Source organism: Alligator mississippiensis, chromosome 8 (assembly GCF_030867095.1).
Source record: "Alligator mississippiensis isolate rAllMis1 chromosome 8, rAllMis1, whole genome shotgun sequence".
Lineage (NCBI taxonomy): Eukaryota > Metazoa > Chordata > Crocodylia > Alligatoridae > Alligator > Alligator mississippiensis.
In genome coordinates, this window is record NC_081831.1 from 65,605,472 (window position 1) to 65,629,273 (window position 23,802).

A 23,802-nucleotide genomic window follows, 5' to 3' on the forward strand; every position below is an offset into this window, starting at 1 on the left:
TACACATTATGTCCATGAACATGAAGTATAATAACTGAAAGATATTACTCCTGTTACAGCAATACCCTGTAATATTCTAAAAAGAAACAAACAAACCAAAAAAGCAGCCAAAATGCTTGCGGGAGATGAAAACATCTCTGAAAGGTACGAATCTTCATTTAATGATGAAATCCTGACAGTGACTCAGGAACCTAGGGGAGTACCTAAAAGTTAACTCCTATGTAAACATACAAAAAACTAGAACTCTTGGTTCCAAAATGATACCTTTTATTAGACCAACTGGGAAATCACAAGAAAACTGTCCTTTTCTGCAAGCTTTCGGGCTCAAAGACCCTTCGTCAGGTTCTGGGAAAGGTATAGATGGTACAAAATGGTAAAAAGTCCCCATGGGTAGGAAATAAACTTCATTTTTGCACAGAGGGAGCTGAAGATGGAAGGCTGTCCCTCTGGGTCCATGAGAGTGTCTTTGTGAGCTGTGCTGAGTAGCTCTTTGATGTGTTGATCAGCTAGAATTCCTTCCCTGGAGGTGTCAGGTGGCAGGCAGGGAGGTAAAATATCTTTCCTGTTGTTCTGCAATAAAGATTAAAATTCAAAATCGGCTAAAATTCAGCATCTTCCATGTTTCAGGGATAGCTGTGTTGGTCTGAGACAAGGAGACATACAAAAAACATGAACTCTTGGTTCCAAAATGATACCTTTTATTAGACCAAGTGGGAAATTGCAAGAAAATTGTCCTTTTCTGCAAGCTTCCGGGCTCAAAGGCCCTTCATCAGGCTCTGGGAAAGGTACAGATGGTAAAAGATGGTAAAAACTCCCCATAGTTAGGAAATAAACATTTTTGCACAGAGGGAGCTGGAGATGGAAGGCTGTCCCTCTGGGTCCCTGAGAGTCTTTGTGAGCTGTGCTGAGTAGCTCTTTGATGTGTAGATTAGGTAGAATTCCTTCCCTGGAGGTGTCAGATGGCAGGCAGGGAGGTAAAAAAATCTTTCTTGTTCTGCAATGAAGTTTAAAATCCAAAATCAGCTAAAATTCAGCATCTTCCATATAAAGGAGTTTTACATTTTCCTATGTAAAGGAGTTTCTCTAGGCACTAGGTGTGACAAGCACCTGGTGAGTGAATATGTACCAACATTTGAGCATTGGCTATGGGTAGTTCTGGAGAAGGTGACCTAAATCACCAAGAGGAAGACCACTAGATGATGTTAGGTCAGACCTACAGAAATTAAATATGGATGACTAAAGGACAAAGGCACATGGCAGACAGGAATGGATGAAGATAGTGGAGGCAGCCAAGGACTTCTAAGGCCTCTAGTACTACATTTTTAAAATATATAATTATTGTTTATGGGCAGCCTGGAGTCAGGCTGACTGGTTTCTGCCTTACAGAGGCTCACAGCCGAAGGGGAAGGAGGCTCAGCCCCCCCAGGGTCAGAGGTGGGACACTTAAGGGCCTTGCTTCATTTGTCAGGGATGTATTTGGCAGCCGTGTTGGTTTGAGACAAAAAGAAATGCAAAAATCTAGAAGTCTTGGTTCAGAAATGATACCTTGTATTAGACCAAATGAGAAATTACAAAATATCATCTTTTTCTGCAAGCTTTTGTGCTTGCACACCCTTCGTCAGGCTCGGGGAAAGTTAAAGATGGTAAAAAGTCCCCCATATGTAGGAAATAAACTTCATTTTTGCACAGAGGAAGCAGAACCTGGAAACCTGTCCCTCTGGGGGTGCCTCTTTGTGAGGTTGCTTCTGGTCGTGCAGATGGAGCAGGATTTCTTTCCGGGTGGTGCCAGATGGCAGGCAGGGAGGTGCAGAAAACCGTCCTGTTGTTCAGCAATGAAATCTATCGCTCAAAATCGGCTAAAATTCAGCATCTTCCATGTTTCGGGGATGTATGTGGTAGCCGCGTTGTTGGTCCGAGATAAAAAAAGGCAAAAATCTAAAACTCTTGGTTTCGAAATGACACCTTTGATGAGAGGGTTTTCCAACTATTTGGGTTGATCTAATAAAAGCTGTCAGATTCACCCAAAGATCCTTGTCTGCCTATGGCCTTAGACCAACACGGCTACAACCTACACCCCGTATCTTTGATGAGAACAATTATTAGGGGCATTTCCAAGCACTCACGTTAGAGCGGACCGGCTCTTTCCGCAGCCGGCGGCTCGTTGTGACCCGGCGGCAGTCCCGCCCCGGTGCAGCGCGCGGGCTATGCAGCACGTGCGGTGCGGCGCGGCGCGGCGGCGAGAAGCGGCGCCGCCAGGCCGGGGCCGCGCCTGCAGGGGGCGCCCGCCAGGCCTGCAGGCGCTCGGGAGTGGCGGCGGCGGCGGCCAATGGGCGCGCGGCGGGGGCGGGGCGCGGGGCCGGTTGCGCGCGCGGCGCCCGGCGCATGGCGACGATGCCCTGCCACAACCCGGCGCTGGGCGCGGGCGGGCCGCGGCCGCAGGACGAGGCGGGGGCCGGGGCCGGGGCCGGGGCCGGCTGCGGTGGGGGGCGGAGGATGCGCTTCGCGGAGCCCGGCGGCGGCGGCGGCAGCGGCAGCGGCAGCCCCAGCCCCGACAGCACCAGCAGCGGGGGTGGAGCGGCGCTGGCCCTGTCGCCCAGCCCCGAGCGCGGCCTGCCGCCCGCGCCCCTCGGCGCACAGCTCAAGCTGCTGCCCATGAACGACCAGATCCGCGAGCTGCAGACCATCATCAGGGACAAGTGAGCGGCGGGCCGGGGCGGGGCGGGCGGGTCGGGGGGCCGCTCGCTGCTGTCCAGCACTGCAGGAGCTGCCAGGCCGGGCGGGCGGGCGGGGAGATCGTGCGGGGATCCCTGCTGCCCCTCGGGCAGGGGGCTGGACCGAGGATCTTGCTCCGGCCCTAATGGCTAGGAAATGGTTGAAGCGGGAGAAAGGATGCTGGTCCTCTTTGCATCTGGGACACGGCGCAAGGCCGGGAGGAGGACGCATCTGGGTCTTCCCCCAGTGTATTCCCCCCCCCTCTGCTCCCGCCTAAACCGCAAGGGAACAAAGTCTAGGTAAAGCCTTAACACGTGCCCTTCCCCAGCTTCTAGTTACATTGCGTCTGCAGAAAGCAGGGCCGTGCGTCCGTCTGTGGTGGCAAGTGAAGTGTCTCGGTGCTGATGCAATCTCGCTTGCCAGCGAGTCAGAAACAGACGCCAGTCTCTTGTTCTGTCCAAAATGCAAATAGGACCAGCATCCTTCCTCCCTCCCACTTTATCAGCCTCTGTTTGTAGTTTCTCTCCTCCCTCCTGGGACACTTCCCGATCCAGTGGGGTTCTCTGTGTTCGGGAGCCAGACGACACCGCTCATAATGAACAGCTGCTGGACAACGCGCTGCTCCTTCTTGAGGTCCAACTCGGAAGGAGCGGCTGGGACTGGAACAGAAACTCTCTCCAGAGCACTGTGACACGTACCCAGGAAGTCGATGGTCTGGTTAATGTGGTGACATTTAAAGATCAGACTTTATGCAGCTAACCTATATTAGTATTTTGACTGAGACTGAAAATTACTTAATGCATGTAATAAACACAAAATCACAACCAGTTCCTGATTTTTAGAGTTAATCTCCTTTTCCTGTTTTATATTGTGCATCGGGAGAAAGATGACTTAAAGTTTTTACAAACTCATATATATTTTATATGACTTTTTTTTAGATTAGGTAGGCCTCATAGGCCACCTCCCTTTTCCGTGGCTGATTTGTGCTGTAGCCATCAGTGTTTACCTCCTTGTTATAACTTGACTTCCTAGTTCTAGATGTAGGATGTTAAAATGCAGAACATGTGAGGAACTGTATTTACATGCAAACAACACTATATTGGTCCCGTGCTTCAGAGCCGGAAGAACCATTGCTCACCTTCCATGACATTAAAAGTTATTATAGCTGTATCTGTTAGTGTCATCGTGCGTATAAGTATGTCAGCATTTCCATTACAGATGCTTTCTTTCTTATCTTTGGAGGTAGTTATTCAAACTCCTGCTATGTTGTACCCTGTCATTCCTTCCTAGCTTACAGAAAAGACCTAGGTGAAAGCTAGGGCATACATACAACTTCATATGTTAAACACATTTTAAATTGAAACTAAAATGTTGCTTATGGGGGACAGACCATAATGAGTAACTTGGAGTTTTAGCTGCATTCTGTTTTCAGTTCTGCCACTGGCTTTAGGAGGAGGGGTAATATGTGCGGAGGAGGAATAATACGTGTATGATTAATATGCCTTTCCCCCTCCCCACCCCTCAGAAGCTAGTGGGAGCTTACCTGAACAAAAAGTTCAAGATAGAGAAAATCCTTGACTGCTTGGTTTCCCAGAAAGCTGTAAAAGAGAAGAGAAAACAAAATGAGTTTGGCTCTGGAGCAATGCTGAGGAAGGGAGCTGTCCTTTTATAGCTAGCTGAACCCTTTTCACAGGGTTTTAGATTAGGCTGCCTAGGGAAGCATGCTCCCAGGATGTTGGTCCAACTCTTGTAGCCAGATACGTTTCCAAGGGGAAGGCATGACACTGATTTAAGGGATAACCAGAAAGTTTTCCCCAAAGACTCCTGGGCTAATTATTCACATTTACTTCTATACATGCATTTTGTTTATATGTCCTTTGCATACTAATACCCTTTGCATACTGTCCCTAAAACAGTTCCCTGTGTTAGGATTTTTAAACCAAGCCTCACTGTTGTAGATGTTTAGTAATAGCGATATAGTAATAAATGCTTAGTAATAGTGTAGATGTTTAGTAACAGTAGTTCTGTTGTGGCAATGCTAGATCAAAGTTATTGAGGATTACTATGTCATTCTGACCTGTTCCAGACAAAGAGCTCCCTCTCTACACTTAAAAGCCTTGCTCTGGAGGGTAACAGTTCTCTTCCAGCATAATACAGTTATAGGAGATCATGATCAGGCCAAGGTGACTGCTTGGATAACTTGGCGCAGTTCCTTGGGTTGAAGCTTGGAATTTGACCCAATGTTCAGGAGCCAGTGACAATGGAGCACTGAGATGATGCGCTCATCGGCCTACGTTGCTGAGCACACTTAAGTGCTGTGATGAGAACTAGCTTGGTGTGTGGTTGTGGGTTTTGGGGGGTTTTTTTTTAATGGTCAGCATTTCCATACCAAGATACAGAAAACTGTACTAATCAAGCACAAAAGCCAGCAGGACACATTACTATGACTGCATCCAAATGCAACAGGAGAGGATGGTGGGAAAATATTGTAAGAGTGAAATTTATTTGAAGTTCACATCTACTTACCCACAAAGACTGTCACACAGGGCGCTGTATTTCCTCTGTAAAAGCTGATAGATCGCTAGCACTTAAAGTAGCTCAGGAAAATGTGTTTCTGATGTTTTGTGGTGATTCTTGTTTACCTGCTGGATAATGGAATAAGAATGCTTCAGAAGCTGGACTTTCCCACAGTGGATCTCTGGCTAGGTTTTTGCAGCTGTAACCTTTTTTAAGGCTGAAACTCACCTGTTTTGTTTTTTTTTTCAGTGAAGACTTAGCTTTTCATCCTGTTCTCTTTAATTGGGATCGTGCAATTTTAAACATGGCTATAAATGGCAAGACTGGACTGGAAAAAACAGACAAGTGCAGTCTTGCTGAATGGGAGGAGAGAGTGAGCAAACGGTAGAAAGTAAGCCAAGTAGAGTCTGCCTGCAATGTCTGGCCACAGCTTCTGAAGGCACTCGTATACCCCTCTCCCTCATTTATAAAAGAAGTTAATTGTTCTGTCCTGAATTCAAGGTAGGGCTTCAAAAATCTACCTACCTATTGAGTGAGGGGCTCAAGCCATCATTTACTTATAAAAAATCCTCCTTATTCTGGCTGCAAAGTTCCTTCTGAATGAACCAATACAGCATTGTACTGACTTGGGAAGACAGAAAGCTCCATGCCTGCACTGCTGCTTATATCTTAAGCAAGCAACAGCATGAAATGAAGAAGACCTTTGCCAGTTTCACAATTTTCAGAGACCCCTCCAGGCAGCAGTGAAATTGCCAACAGTTGTCAATTTTATGTTGCTCCCTGGGAAAAGGCTATGAATAGCAGACTAGTGGAGCAGCTAATAGGAGACACCACCGGTGTCCTTCTCCTGTCTTCTGTATCTGTGTCTGGTTAAGCCTTTGCTGTTAGGGTCTCCTGAAAGCTTCTCAAGCATTGGTTTAAATCACTCACTATGGATGGTGGTAGGGGTGATGACAAAGCATCAGACATCCTTAATAGGCAGCACTGTTGCAAGTAAATGAAAAAACAGGGTCTTAAAACTTTGCCAGACTGCTCAGGGGCACTAGACGGTGGGTGGGTGGGGTCCTTATGGAGACTGGACCAGGACCCTGCAGGGAGTAGGATGGGCAGGTGGGGCCAGGATTGTGGGGCGGTGACAGCATGGGGCCGGGGGCCAGGCCAGAGCCTCAGCCTGCTCCCTGCATGCTCCTGCCTGTGGAACTGGTATCCATTGCAGGGGCATACAGGGAGCAGATCATGGATCTGCCCCAGGCCCCAGCCCTGCAGTATCACTGCCTCGCAATCCTGGCCCCACCTGCCCATCCTGCTCCCAGACTCTGCTCCCTGCCCACCTGCAGTCCCATCCCATCTGCCCAGGTGAGCACCACGTGCCTGCAGGAGTCTTGAGCTGGTCTCCATGGAAACCCTGCTCACATACTCCATTCAGCACCCCCAGTGGTGGGTGCGGGTGAAGGGGCAGCTGGCCAGAGTGAGTCATTGCTGCAAGAGCTGCCAGGAAGCTGAGTCTGACTGCCATGCTGCCCCTGCCCCGCTGTGCAAGTGGGGCCAGTGGGACTGGCCACACATGCCACAGCCCAGGCTGCCCGCTGTGCCTGTACTGGGTGGAGCTGAGGAACCTGCCACAGGCCGGATAGAATCTCTTAGTGGGCTGGATTTGGCTCATAGGCTGTATTTTGCCCACCCTGGGTTAGGGAATCACAGTTCATATATACTCAGACTTGCTAGAATCTAACAGCTAAACATCTCAGAAGACTTCTTCCTTATTGAACAAATTCTTATAGTGCTTGCTGCTGACCAGACTGTGTATGCCATCCCCACAGAATGACAGACCATGCTCCTGCCTAACACCCAAAACACCAGGGGCAACACAAGACTTTCCCCAGAAGCAGACATGCTCTGGCCAAGGGCTGAACACTGGAACTGAGAGATGGGAGCCTGTCTTTTCTGTGTTCTCTGTGACTCCATCCTCCTCCAGGTTACAGGGAGGACAAAACAGATGGATTCAAAACCAGAGTGGATCTAGAGCAAGAACTGGATCTAGAGTGCTGTGGCGGGCCTAATCTCCCAGAGTGCTGACAGTGTTGTCTTTGTACACTACACACCTGATTTCTGCAACAATAAGGAAGAGGTTCTATAGCATAGTCTCTTTCACTGCACATCCCCAAAGCATCTCTAGAGCAGATCTGTTCTCTCAGTATAATTTTATTTTTGGCATTTCCTAACTTGATTACATGACAACGTTAAAAGTGTTCTTTCAACATAGATTTATATATAACATTGTTGTCACTTGCTTGTTGAAGATGCTGTGTACATATTTGTCATATTAACTTCTTTGATTTTAATAATTGTTCTTATAAGTTAAAGGTTTTTATTTTCTGTAAGTCTTCAGAGTATATAGGGAGGAACAATTTGTATTACAGGCACAGACACGTGGAGCTTCTGCAGACTCACTGTAGAGGAAGACAGACTGGACAGGGTCCACCTAGAGAAAATCCATGGTTTAGGAGTTGGCAAACGGGAGAGGGAAGATTAAATCCCTCTTTCTAATATCGAGCACCAGTCAAGACTTGCCAGTGATAAGCATGTCACTTAGAAAGAGTTTTGAAACTAGTGAAGACAGTAGCAGGGGTTGGAAACGTGCAGCACATGCAGAGATGGTATCTGGCCCACCAAGCTGGGATGGCCGTGGGAATCAGCAGCAGCACCAGACCAAACTGAGTTAATTCAGCCTGCTGTTGCTGAAAGGTCACTGACCTCTGGCCTACAGTTCTTGGCACCTAGGAAAACACTAGGAAATTCCACTTGCCAACTCCAGACAGGTGCTTTTCATATGTAGGTCTTTGGGCCTGGGAAGTCTCCCCGGAAGCCACCAGTTCGTATTACCTTGAGAGAGAAATAGGATCAGCTTTATTTGCAACTCTGCAAAGATGTAGTTTTGTTTGGTGGGGGGAAGAGCATGAAAGCTCATAAATATGGATCATTAAATATCTGCTGAAATGACAAAAGGTTCTGGAGCTGCACTTTATCTTGAACATGGCATAATAGAAAGGCAGTGGTGCTACAATTGACACTTCTAAGCCTTGTGCTAAACATTAACCAGAAATACAACATTACTGTGTAAGATGGGAAAAACCCACTCCAACTTTTCAAAAAAAGCAAGCAGGCCTCCTGTGTGCTATTTCCTGTAAGGTGTAATAAAGCAGAAGGCAACATTTGTTTCCATAGTCCACTTCCATAAACTGCTGTATTCCACTGGGGGAAGAGTTGTCAGCATGTAGTGCTATTATAATGCCTTTCACTCAGGTAGCTTCTAAAGCGTGTGCTACTAAGCCCTACAGATGAGGAGGATGTTGTAGGCACAGGTTAACTAGAATTTGATGTGATGCCCTTTTCTTGGGCCAGAATAATCTACTTCATCTAGGCTGCTTGAGCAGCTGCAGTGCTTGAGTAGAGAGAGCTGGGAGTATTTTTCTAGAGCAGGTGCAGCTTTGTGGATGTGGATGGCTAAGACTAATTCCCAGCGCCAAAGAGCTTGATTTAATGGATATAGCTAGCAGGGTGAGAGGTTAATAGACAGTATGGGACAGGAAATGGAAATGAGTTATTTACAAGATATTCAGATCACTTCTTGTTTCAGTTGTCTTTCTAGGCAGAATTTAGAATAAAAGGAGCAGATGGCACCAAGTTGAAGCTGATGAAGGAGGGGAGGTGGGTTGTTTAATGCCTCACAAGATGGATAGAGTTTCAGACACCGGGATAACATAAAAAGCCAATTGGAATGAGCACAATGAAACTGAGGTATGTTGGAGAGAAAAGAGTGGACCAACTCTAGAACAGTGACAGGCATTTTGGAACTGTCTCCATGCGTGGGATGGTCTAGTTCCAGTACATGGTAGCTCTGCTCTGGCCTGTGTTATCTTAAGAACTGTCTGGGCTGTGTGGAAGCAGGCAGAAGTGGGAGCTGCTCAGGACAAGGGAAGCTTATGCAAATAGGTCTTCCTCCCTTCCATATCAGAAGGCAGTGGAGCTGTGCAGAATGCATTGCACAGGCGTGCGGGAGATCCTTGTAGAATCTAAGTTACTTACGATCAAGAGCTTGCCGAGTGGCTGTGTACCAGGTTGTGTCATTCTGGTCAGCTCCGTAGGGCAAAGCATGCCAGAGCCTGTTCCCATCTGGTTGTGTTGTGCTGGATTTGGCAAGTGGCTGCATCTGCAAGAGGACGTCTGAATAGATTGTCACAAGGAGGTGGAGTGTTCCCCTCATTCCTATTCTGTGTAGATCAGTGGTTCTCAACTTGAGGCACCTCTCATTTGACTCTCAGCTTCCCTTCATAACTGTCAATTGAGCAGCACCCCATTTCAAACCTAATTTATTACAGTGCTTATTCCTTGCAGAGGAGCTAGGCAGTGGGGGCACTGTAGCTTGCTAGGCAGGGAGGAGCATGCACTATGCAGATCCTTAAACCACATCCTTTAGCAGCTTGGTATTTTCTTAGGTGCCTCCCCTTCTGACTAAGAATGTGAAAATGATCCGCATGCTACCACAGGCCTTCTAAAGAGAGTTTGTGTTAGTTCAAGAAGTCATCATTATTGATTTAGCCTACTTTTGTCTCCACAGCTGTCCATGTTCCTGTTGCTTCATTCTGTGCAGCTGTTATTAATGTCAACACAAGTTGGGCTCATAAGACAATAGGCTGGGCAGTAAGATAGATCCCAGTTCTCCCTGGCCCCCTTCATGAAGCATTTTCACATACTTATTCAGTCTTGCAGCTTTTCCAAGTTTAGCGGAAGCTTTTACCCCTTAGCACTCAGGCAGTAGATATGAATTACGAAACTTCTAATGTCACGATTGGCAACGCTTTTAGGCTGCGAGCCCAAGTGAACCCAGGGGTGAGTGGGCAGACGCTAGGACTCAGCTTTTGCTGATGCTTACGTGTTCCTGCAGCAGCATGGGGAGTGCACCTGTCCCCCAGGTCTGGCCCATGGACTGCAAGTTGCCACTCCCTGCCCCTGCGCATGACTTGGAGATGGAGGTTCCCACCACTGCACGCTGCTGGCCTGGGAGGGCGGGTGAGCGCCCACAGATCTGTGCAGGGCAGGCTGGTCCGGGCTGCGCTCCAGGAGGGTAGCCCTAGCTGCCCAGCGATGGGCCACGCTCTGTGGGGCGGGTGGAGCCCGGCCTGTGCTCTAGGTGGCTAGCTCCAGCCGCAGGTCAGAGCGCAGCTCTGGCTCCACCCGCCCTGCAGGGTGCAGTGGAGTTGAGGATATGGGGGGGCTGCAGCCACCGTAAAATTCCCCATAGCCCCTGCTGCCGGTCCTGCTCCGATCTGGGTGCACATGCCCATCCCCATGCCCTGCCGCTTCTCGCCCAGCTAGGGCGAAGCTGTTGCTTGTCTGGGAGGTGTGGGGAGGCTGGGCGAGCGGCAGGAGGGCATAGCCCCCGATCCCAGTGCCTTCCACAGGCCAGCCTGCCCCACATAGATCCAGGGGCACACGCCCGCTCCCATGCCCTCCCGGACTGGCAGCGCGCAGTGGCAGGAGCCCCCCCACCCCAAGTCCCATGCCCCGCCACCCTGGCTGGGCAGCTTGTCCCAGCCCCTCCCTCACTGTGGGGGTGTTGATCTGCCCTCTCCCTCTCCCCTCCACCCACCACAAGCCTTACCAGCTGGAGGCAGCTGTGTCCACCGTCCTAGAGGACTGCTGCCTGTTTAGTCTATGGCTGCATCTCCAAATCGGCGCCAGATCTTTGGATCCGAATCAGCCGAATTGAATCAGGACAGTGATTTGAATCACTGAACTGAATTGCTGTCCCTCTGAATTGGCTGAATCCGAATCAAATACTTGCCAGTTCACACAGACCTAGTCTAGAGTACCTCAGAAGCAACTTCATTAGTTCAGATCAATAGCCTCATTCAAAAAACTAAATTTGAAATTAGGTGGGATTTAGGTGTAGGTATTTAAAGGTTACTGTAGCTTTTATTGTATTCTGCTGAAGGTTTTTATTCCCCAGAGGACGTGCAGTGAACAATGTAGAACTGAAGACAGTGAAGCAGCAGGGCATATGCTCTCAACTGCTATACCGAGTGGGATGACTCAACAGTGCATAACTCATCAGCAAGATGACTTCATTGCTTGGAAGGAGGGTGGCATCCCATCCACATTCCACTTGCAACAGCGCAGGCACTTGAAACAAAAAAATGCTGGGTGCATTAGCTCTGTGTCTCATGGCAAGGAGGCCGTGACCAGTGCCTTGATAACTGATCTCCCCTCAGCAGACACTATCCCTTGAATACATAACAGCTTAGGCCCAGAGCATATTTTAAAAGAACGTTTCATAAAGAATACTTTTATGACTTATTTCAGTCTTGTTCAGACTTCCCCGGCAGTGTTTATCCACAACTACAATGCTGTTAAAGGGTTAGGTATCTTTAAAAAAAGAAAATAGAGACAGATGTGAAAGTTATAATAATAGCAGGTACCAGTTAACATCTACAGTTCCTGACAGGAGGATTAAACTGAAGAATTATTTTCAGTTTGATTCCATAGCACTATCAAATAGTAAGTTTCTTCTTGAATGACTTTCACATGGCAGCAGGAGAAAAAGTAATGTAGGAATTGCCATACTAGGTCAGAGCAACCATCTGTGTAGTCATCAATTGTAACCAGCACCAGACGCTACTGAGGATGGTGGAAATATCTTGTACTAAGCTTTTACGAGGACAATGCTACCAAGGAAGGCTGCTTCTAACCCTGAGAACTAGTGATTGCCTTATGTCATAACACAGAAGAGTTCCCATCCCCTCAAAAACTCATTTGGAGTTTATTTCAGCGCTGGCTGTTCTTATCCGTAAGTAACTGATCTATATGGAATCCCATTAAGCCTTTGGCCACAAGATGACTTGTTACCACCAGGTTTGACTTTACCCCTTTCTTGGAGATTTCCTTGGTTTTCATTTGGGAACGGTGTTACTCATTCTCCTGCTAGCCTTCTGTAGGCCATTCATTGTTCTGTATATTTGCATTATGGTGCTCTAAGGTAAACTGTTACAGTCTTTTCACACTTTTTCTGCAGCCCTAAAAATATTTCTTACCATCTGCGCACACATTCTCAGTCTGCCCTGTTTTTTCTGACAATGGTTTATTAGACCTGAACACAGTTTTCCCAATGAATGAACACATTTTCAGTGCTACTCTTTGTCTCGTTCCTCATACCTTGCTGGCTTTTGCCTTTTCTTTCTTTTTTTTTCTTTTTGACTGCATGTTGCACATTGAGCTAGTTTCTTTGAGGCTGTATACAGTGATGATTCTCTCTTCTTCTCCCTCCCAATTGATATAGTTAATTTAAAACTTACTAAATGGTATGACTATGAATAGTTCATATTATTCTCCTTGAGTGTGCATCACTTTGAATGTCAGGACTGGGTTTAACTTGGCATGCCACCTAGTTGCCTTGCTTCGCAAAAGCCTCTGAAATACCATCATATGGAACAACTTAGAAATGTCACCTGTGCGTTCTGTCCCCTCCTTCTTGATTATTAAATACCATCGAGAACCAAGTGAATTCTAATATAAAACTTACCTTAAAAAAAACAAGGTGGTTGTAAGATCACAGGAATTAGCAAGAAGCCCATGAGATAATGTATCCAAAATATCCGGGTTCCCTTTTAATTCCAGAACACCAGGAAGTTGCTAATTTGTTGTTGTCAATGTGTAAGACAAAATATAAGCACCGTATATATTAAATACTCTTAGATTAGCATAAGACATGGGAAGAGAAATTAAAATGGCCCAACACAGTCCCTTTGAACAATTACCTTAACATGGCCAAATTATTAGTTGCCCTGGGAATAAATAATCAAGTATCCTGGCTTTCGTGCATGCAAACTTAGTTAAAATATTGCAAATATGTGGGGTTTAGTGCCAGTTTCTTTATAGGAATTCAAAGAAGGAAATGGCGAGTAACTGCATTGGGGCCTTTTAAAAAAAAATGAGAATGTGCCCACCATGATTAGTTGCATGTAAAACTGAAACATATGTGCACATGATACTGGTAGACCATTTGGGCATTTTCAGGGTTACTGTACTGTCCCATTTGGTGATATTTTTTCTATTGACTGTTGGAGCAGGATGTTGAACTCAGAGCTTATAATGTGTGTGATGAATTGGAACCAGGATGGAGTGGAAGCAAGGTCACATTTTTCCATGGAAAGTCTACTTAGCAGCCTGCTTTAGTGTAGATATTCTAACTGCTTCCTACAAAGTGCTGCACTGTTAGCCAGTTTTAAGTGACAAACCCTGCTGTGGCCTTGCTCTCTCCAGGTGCTGATCTCCTCCATTAAAGAGAGACTTCAGTCAAACATGCTTTACCTAAAAGCAGGTTAGCTCTGGGGAAAGTTTCCTGCTATAAATTGTGTGTAAAATGTACTGTGTTTGAATTAATGTGTTACAAGTAACTTCATTTTGTCTGCAAGTTGTTCACCAGTTTAAAATAGTATTTGTTTCCTTTTTCAGGACAGCCAGTAGAGGGGACTTCGTATTTTCTGCTGATCGTCTGGTAGGTGGAAAATTTCTTGTCGCTGCTGCACTTTGACACTTGTGTTAAGTAGGTCTTTCAAGCTGGACCATTCATGGAGTGGCAGCAGCATGTTTCCCTACAACATAAGTTGCTGTCTGACATTAATGATCTGATGAGGCACTACTGCGCTTTGTTACATTGTGCCTTTCATCCCAGATGATTTCAGATACCTTCAGCCACCTGTGGAATACAGCTGCTGTTTTAACAGCACACATCACTAAGACAGGAGAGAGGAGCATTGGAAACTACTCAGAATCCTATGGAAACATATATGAGCAGGATGTAGCTAAGCTAGTTTTAGTGTGAATAATACCTATATCCTCATGAAAAGACCACAGCATTTTTTATAGCTTGGACGGCCACATATAGGCTCATCCAGAAGACTAAATGGCCCCTGACAGTGTTTCTATAGCACAGCTGGGCATCACATTAGTGGCCAAAACTATATGGCAGCTGGCACAGAACAATTCTAGCAGAGACAAGGCAGTGTGTAGTGATAACATGTATTAGCAGATCACAAGAAATGCATTTGGGAGGTTAAGGTTTACCTCCATTGGTTAATGTGCTGAGACTATACACTACCTTATCTTTCCAAGGGCTTTGCTTCATGCCAATTAATTTATGGAAAGACATTTTTTCCTAGGCCTTGTTTTAACCATGGGTGCATTTGCTTGTCAATACAAGTTCTCACAGTTCAAGGGTTTCCTTAGTGACTCCTATGTAAATCTCAGTCTGACCCCAACTTGCTTAGTCAGACAGCTGTACGGTTTGAGGAGCTGTGGCGGCCCTTCTACCAACTTCACAACTTGGCCTGTTCACCCACACACACCTTGCAAGTACCGTTTTGTTTCCAATAGCTTCACTGCCCACTAATGATAAGTGATTGGGGTCAGAGGTCTGATTGTTCTTATCTAACAGCTGGATCAGTTATGGTTTGGAGTGCACTGATTGTAGACAGTGCTCTATAGAACATGCAGGTAAGGTCCTCGCCTGAGCATCTTAGTCTGAGATCAGGGTTGTCAGCAAAAACCATTTGTTTGAATGAGCGTTCTTGCCAGTTACTAAAACAGATAAGGACAATCATGAAAAATGCAGGCAGCCTGTGAAAGAGGAAATTGTAGGTCAGCTGCATTGCGGAGTGTTCCTGCTTGTCTGGGTCACCAGATTCTCAGTCTGAAAATGCACAGACTCAAGATATACAAACAATAAATAAAAGCCCAATTTCCTAATACTAGCAAATTCAAATGCTGTCCAGCTGAGAATGCGCCAACACAAGCCAGTGTGAACATTAACAGCAATTAGTCCCTGAGTCTTCACTTCAGATCTGTTTGCTACCAGGGCTCCTTCCACACTGAGCACCTTCTGTTAAGGCTGCTTTTCTTACACTGTTGGGGGTTCCCATCATGCCTCATTCTTAAAGGGATATACCTCCTCAGTAAGGTAATTGAAAGGAGAGAAACAACAGTTGTGGCAATGCAAGGACAGCTCTTAATTAACCTCAAATTAATGGCACTGCATCTCCCTAAAGTTAATGCTCTCACCCCTGTAGCCCCTTTCTTCACGAAAGTGCTGTGCGTGTGAGGGAAGCACTGACTGCTCCCTAACTGCTTGAGGCTGTAGCACCCAGGCAGCGAGCCAAACTCGGGCACACAGCATGGGAGCCCAGTGCTGCCTGACCATCGCTTTTACAGACACAGAGCTTTTGTTCACAGGAATGCCTCTGCCCCCGGTTGTACAACAGCCCTGATGTTTGTTGGGAAGGCAGTTGGTATGTCCTCCTCAGAAGATGCTACGCAGAAACCGTGCCTAGATTTGCGGGACGTTTTACACTTCCCAAACATCCTGTGCTCTTACTTTTAATGACAAGATACAACATATGGATGAAATAAAGTAGATGGGTGGGATTGGTGGGTGATGAAGCGCACGTTGTTGCACAGGCGAGATGGGAACGCAGTTCAACTTTTCACCTGCCCAGCATCAGCTGCTGGCAGAGGCCTCTGGTGTCAAAGCAAGACTGTGTCTTAAGGAGAGATTTAAATTCTGATACATTAGTAGTGATGCAATTTTTTCCTTCAAGTTGTTTGTTTCCCATGAGAAACAAACTTCCACTGAAAAGGTGCTGGTGGGAGAAGGGACCTAGGGGTAGTAAAGGCAGATTTCCAGGAATGTTTATAACACAAATGATAGATGACACACGATTATCCAGCACTCAGCGCTGGTAAATATTCACTTCAAACTTATAAAGTATAACTAAGGCTCTGGCCGAATGAGTGGGGCTTGTCCAGTAAACAGGAAATTGGCATTTCATTGCATCTTTCAAACCTGCCCTATATGAGCCGTGTGTGTGCTAACTTCTTTCTCCTTTTCTGTCCATTGTCTCAAGTACCTACCTAAGCAGGGGCTTCTCGATTTAGGTGAGCTAAAAGATGCCCCTTCCCACTCAAAGCCTATCCCAGTTGTATGTGAAGGACAGAAAGGCGAAGGACAGGAAACAACTTTCCATTAGATTTTGTCTTGTTCTCAAATGGAAAAGGTTCTCAGTTTTTAAGTCCTGAAACCTTGAATTTACCTAGTAACAAGAAATAATCTTGCTTATTCCCAGGATACACTACCTCATTTCTGCCATTATACAGTGACTTTTGCTTAATAAGCTTCATCCTTGCTTGGCAGCATTTTTCTTTAAGCATTCTGGCCTTTGAATCTCTGGCTCACTAGTAGAGAGAATTTTCTAAATTTTTAATACCCAGAGCTTCTTTCATGGGAAATCATCCCAGGGTCAGATTAATACATTCGGATAACTTTGCCTGGGGTACAGATGCAGGGCTGTCACCGTGGGAGAGCTGGAGGTTTTCAGGTCAGCTGATGCTGGGGAGATGTGGAACTTACTGTCTCCCATAGGGATGTCCCTGCTGAAACTGGGCCATCTCCACAGCTTGAAAGTGCAAGTGCTTTGCAGAGCATCCCATAATAATGACAGCTGACAGGTGTCAAAGAAAAGTGGTGAGGGTGACATTTCTCTACTGAGTGACTTGCTGGTGGGCTCTTGCTGCGTGTTTATATTACTGAAGTTCCTGCTGCTGTTCTGGACAGCCCACCCCACGGCTGCTGAATAGAAATGCAGATATGAAAAGAACCGGGTGAGAAAAAAACACCTCAGTGGTATGTTCAGCCTGTTCTAGGAAAGTATTAGTATTTGGAAATTTACGGTGATGGGTAAGAAATCATTATAAACTGATAGATTTCTCTGGTCCTATAGATCAGACTTGTGGTTGAAGAAGGACTGAATCAGCTGCCATACACAGAATGCACGGTGACCACTCCGACAGGTAACTTATGGGAGCATGGTCCCCATCTGGTTGGGTTGGCAGTGGAAACTGCTTATTAAATGTAAAGCGGGATCTGAAATCCTTGTGAGAGGCTGAAGCAGTTTAATATTCAGATCAACCCACAGAATTATGGTTTCCCTGTCTTCTTAAGGGTTTAAATTGGGATTGTAAAATCATTATGAAAATTTACCAGTCCAAGTGCATCATAAAGTCACTTACCCATACCATTATGAGGAAGAAAATCAAGCCAGTAACATCTCGCATGCCTATTAAGGGAAAAATACTTAGCAGAGACAATTGTGCAAGACCTGCTTAATTCTGTCTGTGTCACCCACAACTAGAGCCCAGCTGGGTGTGATGACAGAAGAGTAAGAAGTTAAAGGACGTTGTATGTGTTAGCATGAGAGAGAACTTGTGGAATGATTGTGGCCTGCTCCCACCAAATGCAAAGATCAGGTTCCAAGAAGGAAGATGCTCAGGTTGAAGATCAGTATAACACGAGCTAGTTTGGGGAAGCTGCTCTTACCTGTTTAAAAGAAGTGCTTTCTCTCACTGCTATGACACTGGAGTCCAGCCTGATCCAAGTCAGTTGACAGTCAGGATAGTTTGGCTGTTGGGTGTTTCCATGAAATGAGGTGGTTGTGCTCCATGCTGCATGCAGTATTAACATAAAGGTTCCTTACTGGGCTGGCATTATGGTTACAGAGTGAAACATGCCTTCGACTTGTCAGTCCCTCTCAAGTGTACCACTCTGGTGATGTGCCTGGCTCCCTGCACCTTTCTGTGGCTGGGCCACAAAGTTGCACCCATTTTTAGACTAGATCTCTGGGCTGCAGTTTCTGTGTCCCAGTCATGTTGACACAACAGTCCCAGTGTGGCTTCACACATGTTCATCCTTTCCTTTCAGGACCTGTGACCAGTGAAATGGTTAAAGCCACTCAGAAACAGCTTTTCCAAAACATAGTTCAGTATTTCACCCAAGGATACATAACACAGAGCAGGCCTCAGTCCAGCCCAGTTCTATTGACCTTTCCCCTTACCCTTGAATCTATTTTGATCCTAGGCTTAGCCATAGGAAGAGTAAATGGTGCCTACCCTGGGTGGGGCCTGGGGATGTTTATCAATAAAAAGCTTCCTTTTTCTTTTTTCTTTCAGTCTAGTAGGCTAACAGCACATGGGTAACCTTACGGGCATGTGATAGTTCTAAAAATACTGCACAAAACTCCCTGGTTTTTCAAAGACAGGTAGACAAAAACTTCCTGCCAGACTCTGGATTAGTGCTAAAGCACAATGGGTGTAGGAGGGTAGGGAACGGAGGTGAGCAAGCCTTGCCGTTGGTGCTGTTCTATGAACAAGTAAGATTTCAGCTTCTAGGACTGCTACTTAAGCCTTGTTCACATGCTGAGTATCTTTCAATTTTTTCTTTAGATGATCACAAAGCATAACTCCAGCTTGTCATATTTTTGGTATAACTCCCCTGTCCACAGCCCTGGAGTCTAGCTACCTGGCTTCTAATCAAGATACTATTTAGCCATATTTTATACGGCCTCTTTCACATGAAGTAAACAAAGATACAGGCAGCCCCCACTTAGCGCTCTTAATTGGTTTCTGAGAAACTGAGCATTAAGCGAAACCAAAAGTGCTTGACGATCCAAGATGGTGACCTCAAGTGTTTTTAATGACCCAAGATGGCGACCGCAGGCATTATAACAAAACTCACTGAGCGCTAAGTGAAATCAGGTATCAATTAAAAATGAGTGTTATAGCAAAATAGCACTATGCGAAACAGCGTTAAGCGGGGGTTGCCTGTACATAAGTTTTGAAACGAACGTCCCACAGAAGGGAAGGCTCTCTCCTAAACCCCATTTTTACGTTCTTTTTTTTTTTTTTAAACAAACCCTTTGCCAATGCAAGCGTGTGCTGCTTCTCCCTTTCCTTTTCTGAGACCTGCAGGATCTGTCAGACTGCACCATGCCACTCTTTCACACAGTACAGTATACCTTTGTGACTTCTTTTGCACAGTGCAATTGGAGGGATGTTGGCTTCAGTCCTACAGATAGCTTAGTAAGTTTTATCTTGAAAGGGCATGGAAGTGGGATGAAAGGGAACAATAATGTGCACTTGCCATCAGTTCTGTTTCTTTCCCCCACAGGGTACAAGTATGAAGGTGTAAAGTTTGAAAAGGGAAACTGTGGAGTCAGCATAATGAGAAGCGGTAGGCTGCGATTCTTTGGTTTCTGAACATGTGAATGTGTACAGTTTGCCTTCAAGCCTCTTACCACTCATTTTAAGAGCAGCAATCACCCGTCTGCTCTGAGGAGCACAGGTTCACCCAAGTCATCCAGTTGCCATACTCCCTACTGCTGAAGTGTGTCCCATTCCTGACAAAGCCACATCTACTAATGTCAACCAATGTGTTGTATTAATCCTTTAGGAGAGAAGGATTCCCATATATTTCCTGTGGCAACTTTCTAGAGGGAAAAGAGGCTTCTAAGGGGCACTGAAGTGAGGCAAGGCCTGTCTTCCTTTTAGAGCGCTCCATTAATTCATTTTTACTCCACAGACAATATTCCATGTAGTTGAATTGTGCTGGTTTGGGAGAATGGTAGATAAAATAACCTTCTGCAACTCCCTTAGATCCTTGATAGCAATAGTTTTAAGACTGCCTTTAAAGATGTAACATCCAGTAGATCCAGTATTTCTCATCCATAGTTCAGAATGATGGTGCCGGTGAGTTTCCTTAGAGCTGAAAGGAGCTCTTCAAACCCATTAGGATTTATTAAAAATGTTTGTATGAACTTCTTTTTTGCTTTTGCCTTTTTGGATTTAAAGTTTCTCTTCTGTCTGAAAAAAACAGCTTAGTGTTAGTGCCACTGTCACAGTAAGTGACACTGAACAGAGCAGAAGGAAAACTTGGAAGTTAACAGTTTGAAGTGGCTTTAATAATCTAAAGTAGGGGGGATTATTATTATTATTCCTTGTTGGAGTCTCTGTTTAATGATAGTTCGCACTGATGCCTTCATTAGTTTGTGACAAATTCTTTCTTTCTGTCAACTGGAGGAGAGGCAATGGAGCAAGGTTTACGGGACTGCTGCAGGTCCATCCGCATAGGAAAAATCCTGATCCAGAGTGATGAGGAGACTCAGAGAGCCAAAGTGTACTATGCAAAGTTCCCACCAGACATTTACAGGAGAAAAGTTCTTCTCATGTATCCAATTCTAAGTAAGTGTCTTAAAGGATGTTTAGGGTTAACTCTTGTTTATGACTTGTGGGCATGCTGTGTAAAAACAGTTATTTCCTGAATTTTGGTAGCTATTATTAGGTTTTTGGCTTGCTCTGGGCAACACAGCAGAAAATTTATCAAGCTCTGCCAGAATATACATTAGTCAAACTGCATTAGCTGTTCAGGCATTGTCTTCAAAATGCACATGTTGAGGCAACGGATCTAATGAGGTAAAATAAATGTGGAGCAAATCACTAGAGTAACTGTGTGATGGGGGCATAGGGAAACATTAGAGTTTGTGGTTAATGCATCTGCAATGTGTAAATAAGTATAAAAACTTCCAATTTCTATTTGTGCATGCTATTACAGATATTGATTAGGGGTGCACCGATAAAGATTTGTTTGGCTAATTAATGAACCATATCGGCCGATACTGACCCGATTGCAAGTATGCAAGCACAGCAGCTTGGAGAGCAGCGTTCGGCTAGTAAGTCTGTGTGGAGCAAAGGGCGTGGGGGAGGGGCAGATCAAGGCCCCCATGGCAAGGGAAGAAGTGGAGTAGGACTGGGGATGGGGCAGGAGCAGGAGCTGCACAGACAGGGCAGGGTGTGGGACGGAGCCACAAGCAGCTCGTCCAGAGGGCACAGGGCAGCTCTCAGCCACTGTGTACATCCTCAGGGGAGGCACGGAGGCATGTGCCTCCCAGCTCTGTGCATGGGACAAGGGCGAGCTGCCTGTTTGAGGCTGGGGACAGTGTCAGGCTCTTCCTGGTGGGTGGGGGCTGGACTGGGGCTGCGCTTGGGGCATGGAGTGGCAGCGTTGGGAGAGGGGCTACAGCATGTCTGTAGCCCCCCCATAGGTCCCCACCCCCACTGCTTGTCCCGCCTACCCCAAGCGCAGCTCCAGTCCAGGCCCCACCTGCTAGGAAGAGCCCAGCGCTGCCCCTGGCTCCTAGTGGGCAGCACACCCTCACCTTGCGTTCCCCAGATCTGGGAGGGACATGCCCCCCAGGCCTCCCCTGGGGGTGTATGCAGCGTCTGGGAGCTCCTCCCTCCCCGTGCCCCCAGACGAGCTGCTTGCAGCTCTGTCCCACACCCTACCCCGGCTGTGCAGCGCCTGTCCCTTCCCCAGCCCCACTCCCTCCCTCACTGCGGGGGCCTCAGTCTGCCCCCCCTGCAAGCCCCTTGCCCCACCCAGACTTACCAGTCCGATGCAGCTGTCCAAGCTGCCAGGCTGCACTCCTGGCCATGTGCATGATGCGGCTGCACGCAGCATTTATCAGCCACATCAACCAAAAAAAGCCAGTTGTTGATAATGTCAATTTTCCTTTTATCAGTGCCGATACGATATGGACTAATGTACCGTACACCTCTAATATTAATGTTTCCTTTTAAACAAAGGATAATTAACCCTATAATTACTTAAAATAAATACTACATTTCAAACTTTTATTTTAAAATTAAACCTAAGCAATGCTAACAAGGAGTTGGTAGTGAGGATGAAAGAAATTCTCTAAGATTGGATTCTGGGCCTTCACAGGAAGCCCTGGGCTGTCATCTACCTATTTCAAATACATTTTTTGTCTTAGGGAGTGGTCTCAAGCCCACTAACTTCAGTGGACTGACAGTCAAACGTTAAGATTGAGCACTGTGCAGAGATGAAGTGTTTGAGGAACAGGACAGTATATGCTGTCCATGTACTTACAGCTAGTATTGATAGCAGAGTGATGCCCTTTGAATAGCACCGTTGTGCTTGCAGCGCAACTCATCGTTGATGAATCATGAAGATTTTTTTTCTGATAGAAAAATTACTCACTTCTTCTCTCCAGGCACTGGCAATACTGTAATCGAGGCTGTAAAAGTTCTCATAGAACACGGTGTTCAACCAAGTGTCATAATCCTGCTAAGCCTATTCTCCACACCCCACGGTAAGTTAAAGGAATCTGGTTCACTCATAATGGAGAACTTTCCACGGTACTTCAAGTTAGGAGATCTCAGTTGCATTGCATAAATGTCCACTTGATAGATGAACAGGGAGAAAAGGCAACTTAGAAGAAACGGGTAACATTTTAGGTACAGAAATGAGCAAAAGGTGTTATATACTGCTGCATACAAGATCGCGGTTCAGTTGGTGGTTATGTTTCATCTTCCATGGGACATGCCTCACCAAGTTGATGACTGTCATAGCACAGATTGACACAAAAGGATTCTGGTCTCATCTTACTTGGCTGGTGCTGAGTTTTGAGGCCTTGAGAATAAATTCTGGTTTCTCTTTGAAGGGGAGTGGGATGATGGGGAAGTTGTAATGTTCTGTGAGGACCACCCAAAAATTCAGGGAAATGTAGCAGGCCTACTGTCACATGCAGTAGAACTGCAAAGGTAAATTATACTTGGAACTAGGCATCACATGGCACAGAAAGCATCCATGTGCTACAGAGCAATGCAAATCTTCTGTACATGGAGAGGAGCAAAAAGTATCCATTCACCAAACGTCAACAATCAGAATGATACAAATGGTACAAATCTGCTTACAAAACTATGACTAGCAGCAGCACAGCCACCTACTTCCAAAAGTTGATTTTATAATCATTTTTTAGAAATGAAACTTGCTCTCCACTTTCCAGAAGTGGTGATCTTTTGTGGCTTTCTGTATTTAAGACTGGCACGACTCTCATATGAGCTCAGTGAAATGCTGGTTTAACTCACAGTAGTCTCTACCCACTTTGCTCAGTAGGACCATACACAATTGTTAAAGCTTTTCTGCAGAGGAAGCAAACCCCTCTTCATCTACTTTTAAAGTTCTCCATGTATAGGGCTGAAATACTGTTGGAGTGTAAATTAATCTCTCTCTTCTTCCTCAAAAGGTGCCAAATCCATCATCCAGGAGTTTCCCGAGATCACAATTTTAACGACAGAAGTTCATCCTGTTGCACCAACACATTTTGGACAAAAGTATTTTGGAACGGACTGAGACTAAGCACAGACTGCCTGTGTTACTGTACATTGTTATATTTTTTTTCTACATTTTATTATTTGTGGCTGGGTTGGCCAAGAGTATATTTACAGAATCTTTTTGGCCAAAGGGGAGCTATTTGATCTACGTTCATTTGATCTGGCTACTTCTTGAACATTGAATCAGGTGCAATAATGAAGCACATTCAGTTACTGCAAACAAAAGGCATTTCAATGTTGTGCTTGTATAAACCGCTGCACTCTCAGTGCTTTAACTTATTTATTCTTCCACAGCCCTGTTCTATGGCTGCTTGCAAGAGCAAAATAAAAGAAAATAACTAAACTACCATGGCGTATGTTTAATTTTACAGTGGTGGCGTTTGCATTGTTCCAGCTTAGTCATTACAGCCCCTTTCAAATGATACTGAAAAGACAAATGCACTTTGAACTCTGCATCACCATTAGCAGCCACGGTAGGTTTCTGGCACAATTTGTAGG

General features: G+C 45.8%; 2 protein-coding genes across 3 annotated transcripts; one reads left to right on the top strand and one right to left on the bottom strand.

Moving 5' to 3' along the window:
* Positions 1-250: 250 nt before the first annotated feature.
* LOC132252164 (SH3 domain-binding protein 1-like) lies at positions 251-2,456 on the bottom strand. 2 transcript variants are annotated; one of them, XR_009463995.1, is made up of 2 exons: positions 2,124-2,456; positions 251-994 (listed from the first exon to the last, which is right to left on the bottom strand). XR_009463995.1 is itself a non-coding variant. In XM_059732809.1 (2 exons), the coding sequence occupies exons 1-2, from the start codon at positions 2,382-2,384 to the stop codon at positions 325-327; spliced, it is 507 nt and encodes a 168-aa protein (XP_059588792.1). In that variant the 5' UTR covers positions 2,385-2,456; the 3' UTR covers positions 251-324. The 2 variants fall into 2 exon arrangements, 1 of the variants encoding a protein (XP_059588792.1); XM_059732809.1 differs by having other exon boundaries at positions 251-570.
* Positions 2,368-23,650, top strand: UPRT (uracil phosphoribosyltransferase homolog). Its single transcript, XM_014607164.2, has 7 exons — positions 2,368-2,696; positions 13,741-13,783; positions 17,061-17,130; positions 19,283-19,345; positions 20,191-20,352; positions 22,182-22,280; positions 23,217-23,650. The coding sequence occupies exons 1-7, from the start codon at positions 2,383-2,385 to the stop codon at positions 23,321-23,323; spliced, it is 858 nt and encodes a 285-aa protein (XP_014462650.2). The 5' UTR covers positions 2,368-2,382; the 3' UTR covers positions 23,324-23,650.
* The last annotated feature ends 152 nt before the right edge of the window (positions 23,651-23,802 follow it).